Below are 15,299 nucleotides of genomic sequence, written 5' to 3'. Positions count from 1 at the left end.
TAAACACATTTCATTACACCAAATACACAAAATAATGTTCTTTTTAGCAGCATCATATGACCCCTTTAACTCATGTTTTACAGTGTGACCACAATAAAGGGCTTCTTAGAGTAGCCTACCATACTGACTGGATAATCAGGAAGAATTGTTAGAATTAGAATTAATTATTGTTAGAATTAATACTACTAAAACAAAGTAAGATTAATGCGTATGCCTACTGCTGGTTGGCTGCACACTAGGCATAGGCTCCAGGTCTGCTTCCTTATCGCCGGCTCAAGGCTCGGTCTCTTTTTATTTTTTTTGGGCTTCGTGAAAAAATCTGAAATGCGTTTTTGTGCTATGTTGACTGGTGTATTTTTAAATCTTCAATGTTGACGTCACGCGACAACTGTTGCTTATTGTCGTTAAGCTTTTTTCCCCTATGATTTTAATGAATATTCAAATTAATAAAATTAGTTTTATTTATTTTTTGTTACAAAATTTAAATTTATTTATGTTTAACACCGCACCCCCAGCACCCCCATTTTTTCTTTAGCTCCGAGCCAGGGGGTGCTGCAGCACCCCCAGCACCCCTACTTCCCGCGGTAATGAGCACACATAATATGTTTTACAAGGTGGACCATAGTGCTACATCAAGTCAGAGGCACAAGCTCTTAAAACACACTGTGCACAATGAGAACTGCTGTTATGTCTTCATGTCTCAGAGCTGTAGCACAGGATAGATGAAGGCTTATAGTCTCCAGCCAAGGGAAAAAGTAATTTTATCCAAGACTTCATGGACACAGACACTGGCTTAGAAATCCTGCTGACAAAAATCTACAACAAGTTATTAAGTTTCCTCAAGCGATGTGTCTCGGGACCAAGGTTCAAAACCTCCCAATGCAAATGAAGTGAACGTTACACGCACACACATAATAGAGATGCTCAGGGATAAAATCAACATTTTGAGCATGTACACTGAAAAAACGAAAATTACTGTGTTATTTATTTAAAATCTTATATTGGTCTAAATGAAAAGCTTGGCTTCTGGTTTAAACTTGTTTAGTTCAGTTATTCAGTTAAATATAATGCATATTTTAAAAATTAAGGTTTTTCAAAGTTGTCTTTATTTGCTGTAAGTAAACTAAATTAAACACCAGCTTTTACTTTAGTTCAAGTAAAAATATATACAGTACTTTAATGTTATTACTAATTTAGCTTTTGTTTATGGTGAAATTAAGTTGAAAAAAATCAAATATACAGTATATATATATATTTTTTGACTTACATTAAGTTACATTTTGGATTATGTCTAAAGAAAATGGTCTTTATAATAAATAATCTTTGTATGATTGTTTTTGTTTTTGAGAAAAGAAATAAGGTTTGAACCAAACCATAAATATAATACAAGTACTTTTTTGCTGTAACAAAATGGGTCCAAAGTATTTTTTTACTTTTTCATACCAGGTTTAATATGTCACTGAATGTTTCTATAGGTATTTTTGTTTTATTTAACCAGGATTAAAAAAAAAACTTCAGATTTAAAATCTCTTTTGCAAGCAGCTCCTGGCCAAAGGAGGCAGCACATAGTTTAACAAAATAAGAAATAGCACACACAAAACATAATGATAATAAAAAATGTATGTTGCAGTCCGTTTATGTGAGATTATATGTGAATGCATATGTGTGAGGTTGTGTGCATGACTCACCTGTAGCCAGAGTTTGTCATGTTGTGACCATTTGCCTCCAGCAATACACTGGAAGGTGGCGTTCTGTCCCACGTTCACCTCGACATTCTGCAGCCGCAGAAAATGTGGTGTCTTACCTAGCAAAAAACACACATACACACATATACCTTCAAAACACATCTTACATCATCCATGCAAATCAAATAAAGCACATGCTCCAAAGACACTAGTGGTCAACTATACAGTGGCCCAAACGTGTTTACATACTTAAAAAGGTACAGCTTTAGCTATGAACATGTTTTTGTGCATATATTTTTGTGACATTGTTTGCTAATGAAGTATACTTGTGCTAACATCCTTGCAAAATATCAAAGCAAGTGTCATTTATTGTATCTAATGAAATGACATTCTGATTTTGTAAGTGTTCCACAAGTGTCCAAATGCTTCTTTCAGTTCTTGTATATTTGTTTTCAGATGGTGAACATCTCATTGACATTTCTGTCTGTTTTTCTGATTGTACATTTAGAATCACCATCTGAAAACTAGAAATTTAATGGAGCACCCATTTGTATTCAATACTATTTCCAATAAACATTCTCTCATTTGCATGTACAGGTGCATTTGTCAGAAGGGTAACTCATGCACTAGCTGAACTCTTGTGTCTCAGTACAGCAGTCTCCACCCACTCTCTCTGCTAGCTTCATTTATCTGTGCATGCATTTCTGCACAAAAGCAATATCAATATTTTTCAATTAAAGTCACTTAGAATATAGACTTCTTATTTTTAATTTCTCTTCTATAATGTGGAAAGCGCTCAGATTTAAGTCAAGTCAAGTCAAGTCACCTTTATTTATATAGCGCTTTTAACAATACAGATTGTGTCAAAGCAACTGAACAGCATTAATTAGGAAAATAGTGTCAATAATGCAAAATGACAATAGTAAACACAAATTTTTCAGTTAAAGACAGTTCATCATTGAATTCAGTGATGTCAACATCCAGCTCAGTTTAAATAGTATAATAAATAGTATTTAATGAAGGAATCTTAAAATGACCCACATACTGTATATTATAGCAAATAAAAAATAAAAAAGTTTTTAAATAGATACTTCCACGGTCTGCTTGTGTTTCTTCAACTCAGTTCTTAATACATTTTTATTGAAAATTCTGGTTGCATGGAATGGAATACTAGCTTACCACACATACTGTGTGTAACACTGAATGTAAAACTATGCATTATGCAAAGATAACCAATGCCAACTTTTAAGATGAATGACTTTGAATAAAAGTGTCTGCAATGATTACATACACGGACACTTTTCATTTTCTGTTACTTATCACCCCTGGAACTAAAAACTCTTGATATAACACAATTCAAGAAAAAAACTAAAAAATATTAGTCACACTGGAAACGGATGGAATGTCATCTGAGTGAACACGGTCACTTTTTTAAATGTGATTTGTCATTCGAAACCTATTTTACTTCTATAACCAAACATAATTCTATATGATAAGGATTTTGATAATGAATAAAATACTTATGAAGTCAAACTTTTTTGGAATGACGTGCAATGATTAATCATGCGCAATAAGTCCAGGGGTCATGTTCACTTCTAAATGAATATGAATTAGCCTCATTTCCTCATTGGCACTGCTGGCTTTACATTGGTGACACAGAGATATCTTGGACAATGGAAGTCAAAGGCTAAAGTTCTCCCGTCACAGCAAGAATGATGTGGGCCTGAAGTCTGAGCACTCAGCTCTGCAATCTGTCTCCCTGTCTCTCTCATCCTCAGCCCAGACCTGCTTGTTTGCTGGACTTTTCCATCTCTGTTCAACCCTCGATCCACATGAAGTGCTTTTCACAGTAGTTGACAGACTGAACTCCTACAGCGTAGCCAAGACTGTGAAAGTAAGCAGGCGCTGTGTGTGTGTATGTATGTGTGTACTCACGGCAAGGGTGGGCCAAAACGTGTATCTCATCCACTGCGATGAACCCCGGATGCCCTTGTACAGATACTGCCTCGAAAATAACCTAAACGAGAGAAGAGGGGAGAGGAAATCAAGTGTTTAAATCAAATCAGCTTGTTAAAGTCTGAACTGAGATGGTGAATTTATTTCAAGCAACAAGTCACCAGGAGAGATCTTTAACTGTAAAACCACCTACAGCGGCCCCAAACACTTGCGGCACACTTAAAAATGTTTGAATGTCAATGCATCTTGCATTCATTTTAAAGAGAGATAGCACAAGAAAACTTTTCAAGCAAGACATAATAATCTGATAATCTGCACTGAAACTCTGTAAACACAAATCTGAGCACACACATATGGGACTGGCATGGTTTGTATGGCATACTGTACAAGCCATGTGGTGAGGACATGTGTGGTCTGAACAATGCCCTCTCTCTCAAAGCTGCCAAGGACTGGAAGTAGAATGCCAAAACCTGGACACAGGATGCACTTGAGTCCCTGGCTTCCCAAAAAGGCCTCACTGTAACCAGACAAGAGAATCGATCTACTCGAACAGACTCAGTTCTCACCATGTTATTCAGGGTGAGACTGCAGAGACTAAAGGTGTGTGTTTGCACAAACCACAACAAGAGAATGTCACGTTTCGAATGAGAAATGTTGTGGAAACTGCTTTCAGTGGCTTTAGCTTTGTGTTGTTGTTTGTTCAGTTCTCAATTCTCAATCCTAGAAAAGAGCAGTGCGAATATCCTGCCACAAGCAAGTTACACAGGTTTGGAACGACATGAGGTTGAGCAACTAATGACATTATTTTCAATTTTGAATGAGCAAGCCCTTTACATCGTCATTTTTATCATCCTTGCCCCTACTCAAGGACATTGCTGTATTCATCATTTATTCACAACATTATGGCTGACTCAAATGATCTCTAAAACTGTCAGGACATGGGAAAAAGAACTGCTTTTTAAAAATGTACCATCACAAGTTCAAAAAGAGACAGATTTGCCTTTTTTGCTTTTGCATATCATAAAGCTTTACTCTTTAAACACTGTCACGTTGAAAGTGGCACCCTACGATTTAAAATGTATCACGGCAGGAAACAAGTCAATTAACCCAGAGATTCGTTTTGGCAAAATTGGCCACTTATCTGGCAAATTCGTTGCTCTAATAAAACTCACAGCGGGATATTTGTCAGTATAGTTTATGATCCCACGGGCAGATTTTCTAGTAGATATTAGTTCTCGATATTTAACAGGTAATTTATTAAGTTCAACTCAGCAAGATAAAAAAAACACAAACTGGGCACAAGCATGCAGAGAGTTTGAATCTCGAAAATATGCCAGGGTCTTAATTCATAATTGTAATATTGTATTATAAGTAATACAATATTATTTAATTTTTAAAAAAATACATCTTAAATTTTAAAAGGAATTGCAATATAATCTAAATTACAATAATTATCATTTATAATACGCAATAAATACCAATATGCTAAATAATAATAATAACACTTACACATGTTTTTGTGACATTCACCCTAAGCACAAATACACACACGCATACACGCAAACAAAAGCTTTGATATTGCCTGCTGGTCAAATAGATGCCCTCAGCAAATATTGCCTTTAGCTAATTTTGGTCTGCTGTTTGCCAAGAGAATTTGAGTATTCCCAGCACATTCTAAATATTTGCTCTTCTCATTAGTTAATTCAATTACACGGCTAATCTTATGAGGGTATTTCACTGCACAGATTGACCGGTGAATCTATAGACAGAATGAAGAGAAGCGTAAGAGGCAGAGAGAGATAGAGAGAGATCTGGGTCTAAAGAATCAGAAGAGAAAAAGAAGGAGGGGGCGAGAGTGAGAGGTAATAAGCAAAAAGACAGATCTAAAATTAACAGCTAAAAGCTTATTCACCAGGGCCATTTGTGGGTGAGATTAGGGGACAGTGATTGCAGTGGTAATTGGAGCAGAGAGCAATCTACTACCCCTCTCTGCAGTTCAATTGGTGCCATTCACCACGAATATATGGCAGAAAATAAACTTCAGTCGATTTCAGTGGCCAAGGGGACAACATTTTCAGTACTTGTTTTAGCTTCTATTCTTTTAGCTGCTAGTCGTTTGTTTGCTATGTGGCTCATCCTGCTAAAAACAACCTAAATGATGATGGTTGTCTTGCTAATCAAGAGAATCATTTACTCCATTGACTTCCACTGTAAGTGCTGTCAATGTCACTGTTAATAAAAATTTTTGTATTTAAACCAGAAAAACCAGAAAAGTATGCAGATTCTCTGTATTGAAACCCATGACTCTGGCATTGTTATTGTCATGCTTACCTGATAGGAGTTGGGCCAAAAGGTGCTGATGGCGAGTTCAGCCTTCACCCAGCCTTCCGTGACGGGTGCTGAGGCATTCCAGATGGGATTACCCTGTGGCCCACCATCCACTTTTATATAGACATTGAGGGTTCCGGGACTCGTCCCATCCCGGCTGGACAAGGAGTAGTGGAAGTCTATGCAGTGGGTGTCGTTCTCTTTTAGCGTGGGCAGGAGCAGGTGGGCCTTCTGCCCTGATGCACGACCCGAAGCATTCACCATCATGAAGGAACCTAGAAGTAATATAGCATACGGAAATTGGTATAGTAAAAAAGGTATGGAAACATATTGAAATAATGAATAGAACAGAACAGAACAGAGCAGAACAGAACAGAACAGAACAGAGCAGAACATAATAGAATAGAATAGAATAGAATAGAATAATTCACCACATTCAACTGGAAATGTAGTAGCTGCAACAAAGCAACAAGTGAACAAGTGTTTCTTAGCAATTGATTATTAGGGCCAATCTTTTAAAGAATCATTAAAAAAACTGAAGACTATATTGATTCAGTCACACAAATTGTTAACTGAATCAACACACAAATTTGTTTTAAATAAATAGTACTAGGGATGCACTCATGCTGTGTGGTGTCGGCGTTTGGTATCGGGGCATTTTAACGAGTACGAGTACAGAAGCTCAGTATCAAATAGTACATTAAAATAAACATGCTAAAAATATTATAATATGGGTTCTGTTTTCCTTTAACCCAAAAACTGTGTAAACATCTAAATAAAACCGATATTTAAAAAAATAATAAGAATAATATATAATATACAAATAATATATGTGTTAGCCCAATCCACTATAGAATATTTACTCAAAAGTAATACATACATCATACAGAAATCTGTATAGTAAAAAGGTATGGAAACAATAATGAATAGAATAGAATAGAATAGAATAGAATAGAATAGAATAGAATAGTTCACCACATTCAGCTGGAAATGTAGCAGCTGTAACAAAGCAACAAGTGAACAAGTGTTTCTTAGCAATTGATTCTTGGGGCCAATATTTTAAAGAATCATTCAAAAAACTGAAGACTGAACTGATTCAGTCACACTTTTTCTTTAACCCAAACACTGTGTAAACATCAAATAAATCTGATTTTAAAAAAAAATAATATATAATATAAAAAATATTGTGTTAGCCAAATCCACAATAGAATATTTAATCAGTCATGTTCATAGATGATGTATAGAACAGAACAGAATAGATTTCCTCTTGAAAAAAAACTGACAAATTACTTCAATATAGTATGCTGAAATAATATGAAAAAATGTTTAAAACAAATTATCAAAAAATAAATACATTTTCAAATAAAAATATATAATATAAAAATATGTTCCAGAATAGAATATTTCCATAGGCAATGGTTATAAACAAGAATATCTTGATGTTGAAGAATAGAATAGACCTCCTAAAAGAATGCTTATTGAACAGAATGTTTTGATGTATGGTATCGTATACTCTTTTCCCACACTGAAGGCTACATTGTCATTGTCATTTTACACGACACAATCATGTTCATGGTCTTTTGTGCCTTTGTAAGCAGAACACATCACATAACCGAGTAACTGGGTAACTGCCTGCTATAAAACCACCCTGAAACTGTAAGTGCTGAGGCACTATTTATGAAATGATTCTGTGGACAGCTTTACATCCATTTTACTCCAATTTTATGAGACAATATGCCATCTTACAGCCTTATGAGTAGTTTTGTACAAGTCACTACCAACAGCTGCACTGCATTAGAAAGAAGAAAGAGCGCAGGGCTTCAGAGAATACAAAAATCATGATTTTTCTTGATAAAAGTGACAATCATTCACCTTCCTCATGGAAAAGCATTTAGTTAAGCTAAAGACCCAAAGGTGGCATTTTTTTGATAAATTATAGTAATTCATTCCAAGTTCTTTAAAAAATCTCACAAGAGTTCAACTCATTCATGTCAGGTAAAAGGTTTTAGCCTTAACAAAGGTGAAAGCCAGGTTATCAATCAAAACTCCGGCTATTCAATAGTGTTTTTACAGCAATTATAGCACTGGTCTGTTCATGATTTGGTGACTGAAAGACCTTTGAAATATTTCCAAAGCCATGTGCATATGCAGATCCCTTCACTAGGAACTATTCTAAGCTATGACATGCAAAAAATGGAGTATATCTATCTACTATAATATACACTTTTTGCAAAAATGTTATTTCATTAGAACTTCTAAAAGCCTACCAATGCAGAACCAGGCTTTTTGGATCCAGATGGTGATACTTACGTCAAGGGATGTGCATATGTTAAGGGCTAGGTTAAAACATCACATACGTAGGTCAAAATCAGTCCCAATTTTTCCCGACACCTTTCTGCCTGGCTGTGCTAAATCACCATGCATAATTTGCCAGGTGGGCAGAGGAAGCCATTGCCATAACACCCCATTCATCACAAGTATGACCACAAGACCCGAGCGCATCGCATCTATCAATCAACACAACCTTGAGCCCTGGGATGAGGCCAATCAATTCTGCACACTGATCCAATCTAACGAAGGCCCCCTAAACAGAGGGCTGGTAGTGAACTCACCTGATTGCATTTCATATTCAACCCTCTCGGCCCACGTGCATTTTCTATCAGGTATTCTGAGCAGACATCTATATATTCCCTACCGTTGATGATTGCCAATATATATGTTCGGGCAAAGTGAAGCCTTTGAACCGCGAGGTAATTTAGAGCGAACCTACAAGCAGGCAATCAGCCCTACCACCACGGTCAATACGAGTGTCCTCAATCACACCATCGGCCTCTTCAGTAGATTACACTGTCTTAAGCTGAGCTAATGTGAAATCGGATGTAATGGTTCTATGACAAATAATTCAACACGTTTTATTCCAGGTGGACTGCTGGATGCACAAAACATTCTTGACATGAGCACGACAACACTACAAACACGCCTGTGATTGGCACAATCTTGCGGTGGGACTTTGCATGAGAATTTTAAATGGAAATTAATGTTTACATCACGAAGAATGCGATGCCGCCGCAGCTCTTGCTGGAAAACAGATTAAAAACATGTAGCTTCCAAATTGCTTCAGTGATATTACCAGATTTCCATTACCTCCTGGAGTCCCAATGCATTGGAGGCACTTACATTTCATGTATTAATGAGTTCTGGGATGAATCAAAATATTATTAAAAGTCATTTTCTGAATTTTCTGAGAAATACCTGAGCATGATGTACAACTTGTTATGCGCATTCTCAAGGGCAACACTATTTGGATGATAATTCCTTTTCCTGCAACTGTGGGCGCAGATAAACACAAATCAATGTCGATGAAGATTTCTCTCAATACTTACTGCAGAACGAAAATAGCTTCTGGAGTAAAACGCAGCACTTGGCGATCCCCTTTACTAAAATCGATAGCAATATGAGAGTCGTTCTCAGCTATCAGCAAACGTGCCGTCAACAAAATAGAGTCCTCACAGAATCACAGCTACACTACTGGTGATTTAATGCTGTTCACATCAACCAATAACCAGTACGTGGTTTTCAAGACCAACGTCAAGACAGATCCATTACTGTTTTTCTAGGACAGCGCAACAGTCTGTAAAACATCTTCATAGGGGCCACACGAGGCAACCCGATAAGGTATCGCTTCAGTGCCGCTTGGTTGACAGCTGTCACCCCTTGCGTTAATATGAAGAGATGTTATATGAATTCATTTACGTCTAAACGCCCTTGATTGGAAGATTTATCGGTTCAAACATCTGAGAAGCAGTTTTAGAATGCCGTGCAATTCACATCAATCTTAGAGACACCTGGCCCTTGTGCGGCAATTTCAACTCATTTTCTCAGAGAGGATTCTTCTGCGTGTGGCTGCAAAGTACCAAGAGGACTTGTCGGTGAAAGCCATTATTCCCTCTGAGTATTTCCACTGGGAGCTCTTTGCACTAAATGTCACATTCCCACCATCATAATATGATCCCCCACATGACAAATAGCAAAAACTCTTCTAGTTGTCACTTTAATATGCAATTATGGCAGGTCCCTGTACTTTGGGCCCTCTGCTGCTCGGTCTGATAAAGTCACGGCATTCCTCATTTCTGCCTGCCAGTTTTATCCTGGGAACAATAAAGCACTTTGAGCCACAATTTACCATTGAGCCAAGCAAGGGTGGTAATCTGCAACGTACCGTGGAAAAGCTAATGCGCTGAGAGGAAAAACACAGGGAGGAATAAAAAGGAAGCGAGGAAAGAGCTTCAATAGGTGTGGAAGCATATATCGGAGGCATCTGCTAAAATATTCAGACGGCACAAAAAAAAAAACAATAAAAATATTTTTGAAACTACCATTCAAAAATTGGGGGTCAGTATGATTAATGCTTTTATTCAGCAAGGCTGCATTAAATTGATCAAAAGTGACAGTAAAGACATTTAAAAAGTTTAAAAAAAAATTATATTAATCTTCTTTTAGACTTCTATCAAATAAATGTTGCTCTTTTGAACATTCTATTCATCAAAGAATCCTAGAAAAAACAACTATTACTGTTGCCACAAAAATATTAAGCAGCACAACTGTTTTCAACAATGATCATGTTTCTTAAGTGTCAAATCAGCATATTACTGTAGTATGATTTCTGAAGGATCATGTGACACTAAAGACTAGAATAATAACTGCTGGAATAATAACATTCAGCTCTGAATCACAGGATAAATTACATGTTAAAATATATTAAAATAGAAAACAGTTGTGATGATATTTTACAGTATTACTGTTTTACAGTTATTTTGATATAATAAATAAAACCTTGGTGAGCATGAGACTTAAAAAAAACACACCAACCTCAAAATTTTAAACAGTTCTAAAAATTTGAGTTCAATTAATACTAATTTTTTTCTTAACTGACACCTTCCAACAGCTTTTGTCTCTCTTGAGCTCATTGTGTTCTTAATTGAGGTCCTGTAGTGTGAATGTGAGGGGGACATTAGCAAAATACAGTCAAAAAGTCACATGATAGGACAAAATTGGCCGATTACCCAGTGAATGAGATAATTCCCACTTATCATGTTCACGACTGATCCGCAAATGACCTGAGAGGGTTAAAATGGTGGAAATGGACAGACTAATTACTAAGTAAACAACTCGGACATCACACTTTCGGTCACATCCGAATCTAAACAAAGCTGAAATGACTTGTGAAACACAAAATGAGTTAATTTGTGTTAAATCAACGTGTCAATCTGCAACGTGTACAGAAGACTTGTTGAATAATGTTCTGAAAAGATAACTATTAATAATAGCCAAACAAGAGTTAGTAACTAATAAAAGCTAAAAAAAAAATTACTGTATTTTTATAGTGGTTCTTTTTTAAGCATGTGAAATAAATAAAAAAACAAATACATTTTTTAAAACAAAAAACTTTGACATAAATTTGGTTTAAATACTTTAAGTATGTTAAAATAAAGACAAAAATATTATGATATTAGCTCCCTTTGCCATTAACCCAAACATCAGAGTAAACATCAGATGCATCTGGAACATTAATTTACACAAAACTGAATAAATAAATAACAGTTTGCCTTTTCATATCAGAAGTCCACTTTACGGCCCTGTTTCAGAGGAAATGGTGATGCGTCAGCTGCAATCATTTTGTTTGGAGCAGCTGCGAGCGTGAGAGAAGAAGCGTGCCTGATTCCCTCCCCCCAACAACAGGCTGCAGATGGGCCGTCCCTTTATAAACACATACATACTCTTCATAGGGGTCTCGAGAGTACAGTGGATCTGCACTGTGGCCCATTTGACACATTTAAGCACAGTAAATTCCCCAAATCCCTCCTCACCTCATAGAGGGTGTATATGTGAAAGTGAGTGTAAAAGGAATGGAATGGATGCTTTTATGGCAGAGAGAGAGGACGGGAGACAGTTGGCTACTTCAGCCGGGCCCCATATGTTTGCTGCCCTAGATGTGTAATGGACCTTCATGATATGGCACTATCTGTGTCCTCTCCTCCTCTCCGAAGCCCTCGTTATCACTTCTCACACATGCACGCCCATTTTCCATCTCAACCCGAGCAGAAACCGCCTCGCCCTGCTTGTCGCGCCAAATGACACGTGATTGGCGTAGAGTCAACAAGACCCACCGGCTGTGTGCCGCAATTCGTCATGGCCCTTTGAAATCACGCCAGCCTTTACTTCCGATGCCCTTTTCTCATGGGCCCTCGGTGGGCCTTGTCGCAAACCCTCGAGACTGTGGTAATCCGATAAGTGGAAAATCAATAATTGAAGTGTCATTATCAGAGTGAAGACGCCATGCTTGGGCACCTTAATGCAAATCAGTGAATCGGCCAACGGCAAATCCAATAGATACAACTTCATCTGTGGTTAGGGATTCCAGCTCACGCTTTCTGCTTCACTAGACTTCCATTTGCTGATTGGCTACAGAAGAACTGATGTTGATAGAGGGACTATTTAAATCAAGGGTAAATGCATATGCAAATAGGGAGCAGTTGCTTTTAAACAGAACAGACAGCTAATTAATATTACACAATAAGAATGTGTCTTGCAAACATACTATATAGTGGCAGTATTCAGAAGTAATTAGATTCTTAAACGGATAGTTCACCTAAAAATACAAATTCTGTCATCATTTATTCACCCTCATGCTTTCCAAGTTTCTTTCTTTGGTGGAGGAATGTTGATACCAGAATGATACAAAATATCTTCTTTTATTGTGTGCTTTGCAGAAGAAAGATAGATATGGTATATGATATGGTATATGATAAATATAGTAAATGAAGACAGAATGTTTAATTTGAGGTGAACTATCCCTTTAAGCCACATTTAAAAATGTAAGTAAATGCATTTGAAAACAAAATAATCTAAAAAAAATATCTAAACAAGTGGCAAAAAAGTTTTTGCTGTGATTTTTAGTAAATATATGAAATCACAAGTTCATCACATAAACTATGAACATGTTCCAATAGTGTTTGAGAAACTTGATTTTAACTGCTTAAGCTGTCTTTCTTTATAATAAATGTCACTTGGTTTGTGCCATGACATTCATACATTTTAAGTATTTCAAGATAATTTCTGTGGCCGCTGGGCATGCAGATTTCAAGAATCTTGGTCCAATTTGTTATGTTTATTTTGGCATTCTTTTGATTGCTGCTTTCGGAAACTGGGCATCTTGGCATTTGAATTATGGTTATTTGAAATTCTGAAATCTGCATTTCAGAACAGGTTTTAAAAGGTAAAAGGATTCTTCTGCTGCTTATTCTTATTTTGTGTGTGTGTGTGTGTGTGTGTGTGTGTGTGTTCATTTTGGAACAAAGGATGGCCTTTTATCAGTTCCTAATAAAGTCTCTCTCAGTGGCCAAGCAGCTGAATTAGACTCAGGTTGTCTCAAATTGATCGTATTCTGGCTATTTATTATTAGCATGTAAAAGGAAAGGACTGAAAAGATCCAAAGGCGGTCAAATTGCCTGGGGAGATCATAGCTAGCCTAACAAGGGAGAGGAAGAAGAAAAACAACAGGGAGAAAGGTAAAGGAGATGCAAAAGACTCCAATAACATCTAAAAATACATTTTAAACAGACACACATCTCCATGTCTGCAAAAGATTAATATTTTCTGCGAAACAGTCCGGATGACAGAATGCGCAATAATGAATCTCAATTGACAGACTGCAGATATGTGTATGAAAATGGAACCATCTAAAATGATAAAGGAACTGTCTAAAAATGGTGCAATTTTGTCAGTATTTTCTGAAGCTGAGAAAGCCAATTTAAACTCAAGCTCCATTTACCCTCAAGTAACAAGTAAATTTAGCTCTAGGTGAACAGATTTGTGTCAAATTAAGAGTTGTGATGGGACAGAAGAACTGCTTGCTCCAAATTCACAGTCGCCCTGGCCCACCTATTGCCGGCCCACGTCCAGGTTCATGACAGGAACAGGTGGCCGAGAAGATGGGCACGACAGCGGCGCCCTGCTGGCAGCGTGCGACGAGGCGAACTTGATGCTTAGTGCACCTTGTCACACAGCCATAAATCTAGTATCACTTCTCTTTTTGCTGAGACCAGTCTTTCCCGTGCATGGACCAGGTGTCCTTGAGTTCTATGTGTGCTACGACAAAGCTGGAGCACCACAAAAGGAGAGCATATTTAGTAAATTGCTAGCAATCGTGATACTGGTAGAAAGTGACTTTTAAAACAACTGAACAAAAACCACCATTGCAATATTATAGCCCCCTTAGTTAGTTACTGTTGCTACAAAGCTTTCCTACTAGCAAAACTTTCCTAACTGTGCAAATAAAGTAAATAACTTTTAATTATTAAATAATATTTTTATTGCATTTTTGTAATACATTTTTTATTACTGTATCTAGTAATAATCTAGATAGATAAATTTAAAGCAAATAAATTAATTGAACTAAACGTTGAATGTTGGCTTTTCTGAAAGTCTGAAAAGGCCTTATAGAGAGAACGACAGAACAATAGAACGATAAATAGATAGAATAATAGACAGAATAAACAAGCTAAATTGTGATATAAATGTTTGCTTATATCATCCACCGCTAATCACTGCTCTACACATCTTAACACCTACAGAGATTTGTCCTGCCAGTGTTTGGTAGAGATATCTTGGCTTCTGTAACTGTTATGGTGGGCAGAAGTCCGTAGCTGCTTAAGTAGTCCTTGTTACTGCTCCCCTGAGAGCAATTGGACACTTTTGCCTGTGCTGCTGCTATAAAATATTTCCCGCTGAACTCTTCAACCTCACAGAGGGAAGTGCATTCCTGGGCCCTTGAGAGCGAGCCACGAGCGATTTTGTAAGCCGGTTATTTGAGGTTGTCCATATGCTTTCACACAGGGATGGCCGCTGAAAGCCAAGCTGAGACACTCAAATCCCAGCGACAGACAAGACATTCACAGATAACAATCAGGATGGATCCACCCTGGGTCAAAATGAAAACAGAAGCTGCACTCCTAAAGTTGGAAATCAGACGTGTTCGATGTAACTCCACAGGGGTTTCCTGGGGAACATTCTGAAGGGCGTCAGAGCAACGGGAAGAAATGCAGGAGGAAGATCAGAGAGAATGACAAAGGACAAGGAAATATTGAAGAAAAGAGAGAGAGGAAGTATAGAAAAAGCCCAAGTACATGTCTGGATAAGGAAATGGCCATTTTCTTTCTTTCTAAGGAATATTCCAAGTCATTTACATCTTAAAGGGGGGTCATATGATGCTGATAAAAAGAACATTATTTTGTGTATTTGGTTTAATGAAATGTGTTTATGCGGTTTAAG

The 15,299-nt window shown here is 37.1% G+C and overlaps 1 protein-coding gene across 12 annotated transcripts in view; it reads right to left on the bottom strand.

Moving 5' to 3' along the window:
* The window catches only part of ptprt (protein tyrosine phosphatase receptor type T), a 280,622-nt gene that overhangs the window by 187,055 nt on the left and 78,268 nt on the right, over positions 1 to 15,299 (bottom strand). For all 12 annotated transcript variants that reach the window (XM_016457210.1, XM_016457211.1, XM_016457213.1 and 9 more), the window contains exons 3-5: positions 5,973 to 6,244; positions 3,621 to 3,702; positions 1,689 to 1,804 (exon numbers count right to left, since the gene is read on the bottom strand). In XM_016457210.1, the coding sequence (XP_016312696.1) occupies positions 1,689 to 1,804; positions 3,621 to 3,702; positions 5,973 to 6,244 (470 nt within the window). The remainder of the gene's footprint in view (positions 1 to 1,688; positions 1,805 to 3,620; positions 3,703 to 5,972; positions 6,245 to 15,299) is intronic.

This window comes from Sinocyclocheilus anshuiensis, unplaced genomic scaffold (assembly GCF_001515605.1).
Source record: "Sinocyclocheilus anshuiensis isolate Anshui unplaced genomic scaffold, SAMN03320099.WGS_v1.1 scaffold447, whole genome shotgun sequence".
Taxonomy (NCBI): domain Eukaryota; kingdom Metazoa; phylum Chordata; class Actinopteri; order Cypriniformes; family Cyprinidae; genus Sinocyclocheilus; species Sinocyclocheilus anshuiensis.
The sequence above is the reverse complement of the archived record's forward strand: the minus strand, read 5'-3'. Positions and strand labels throughout refer to the sequence as shown.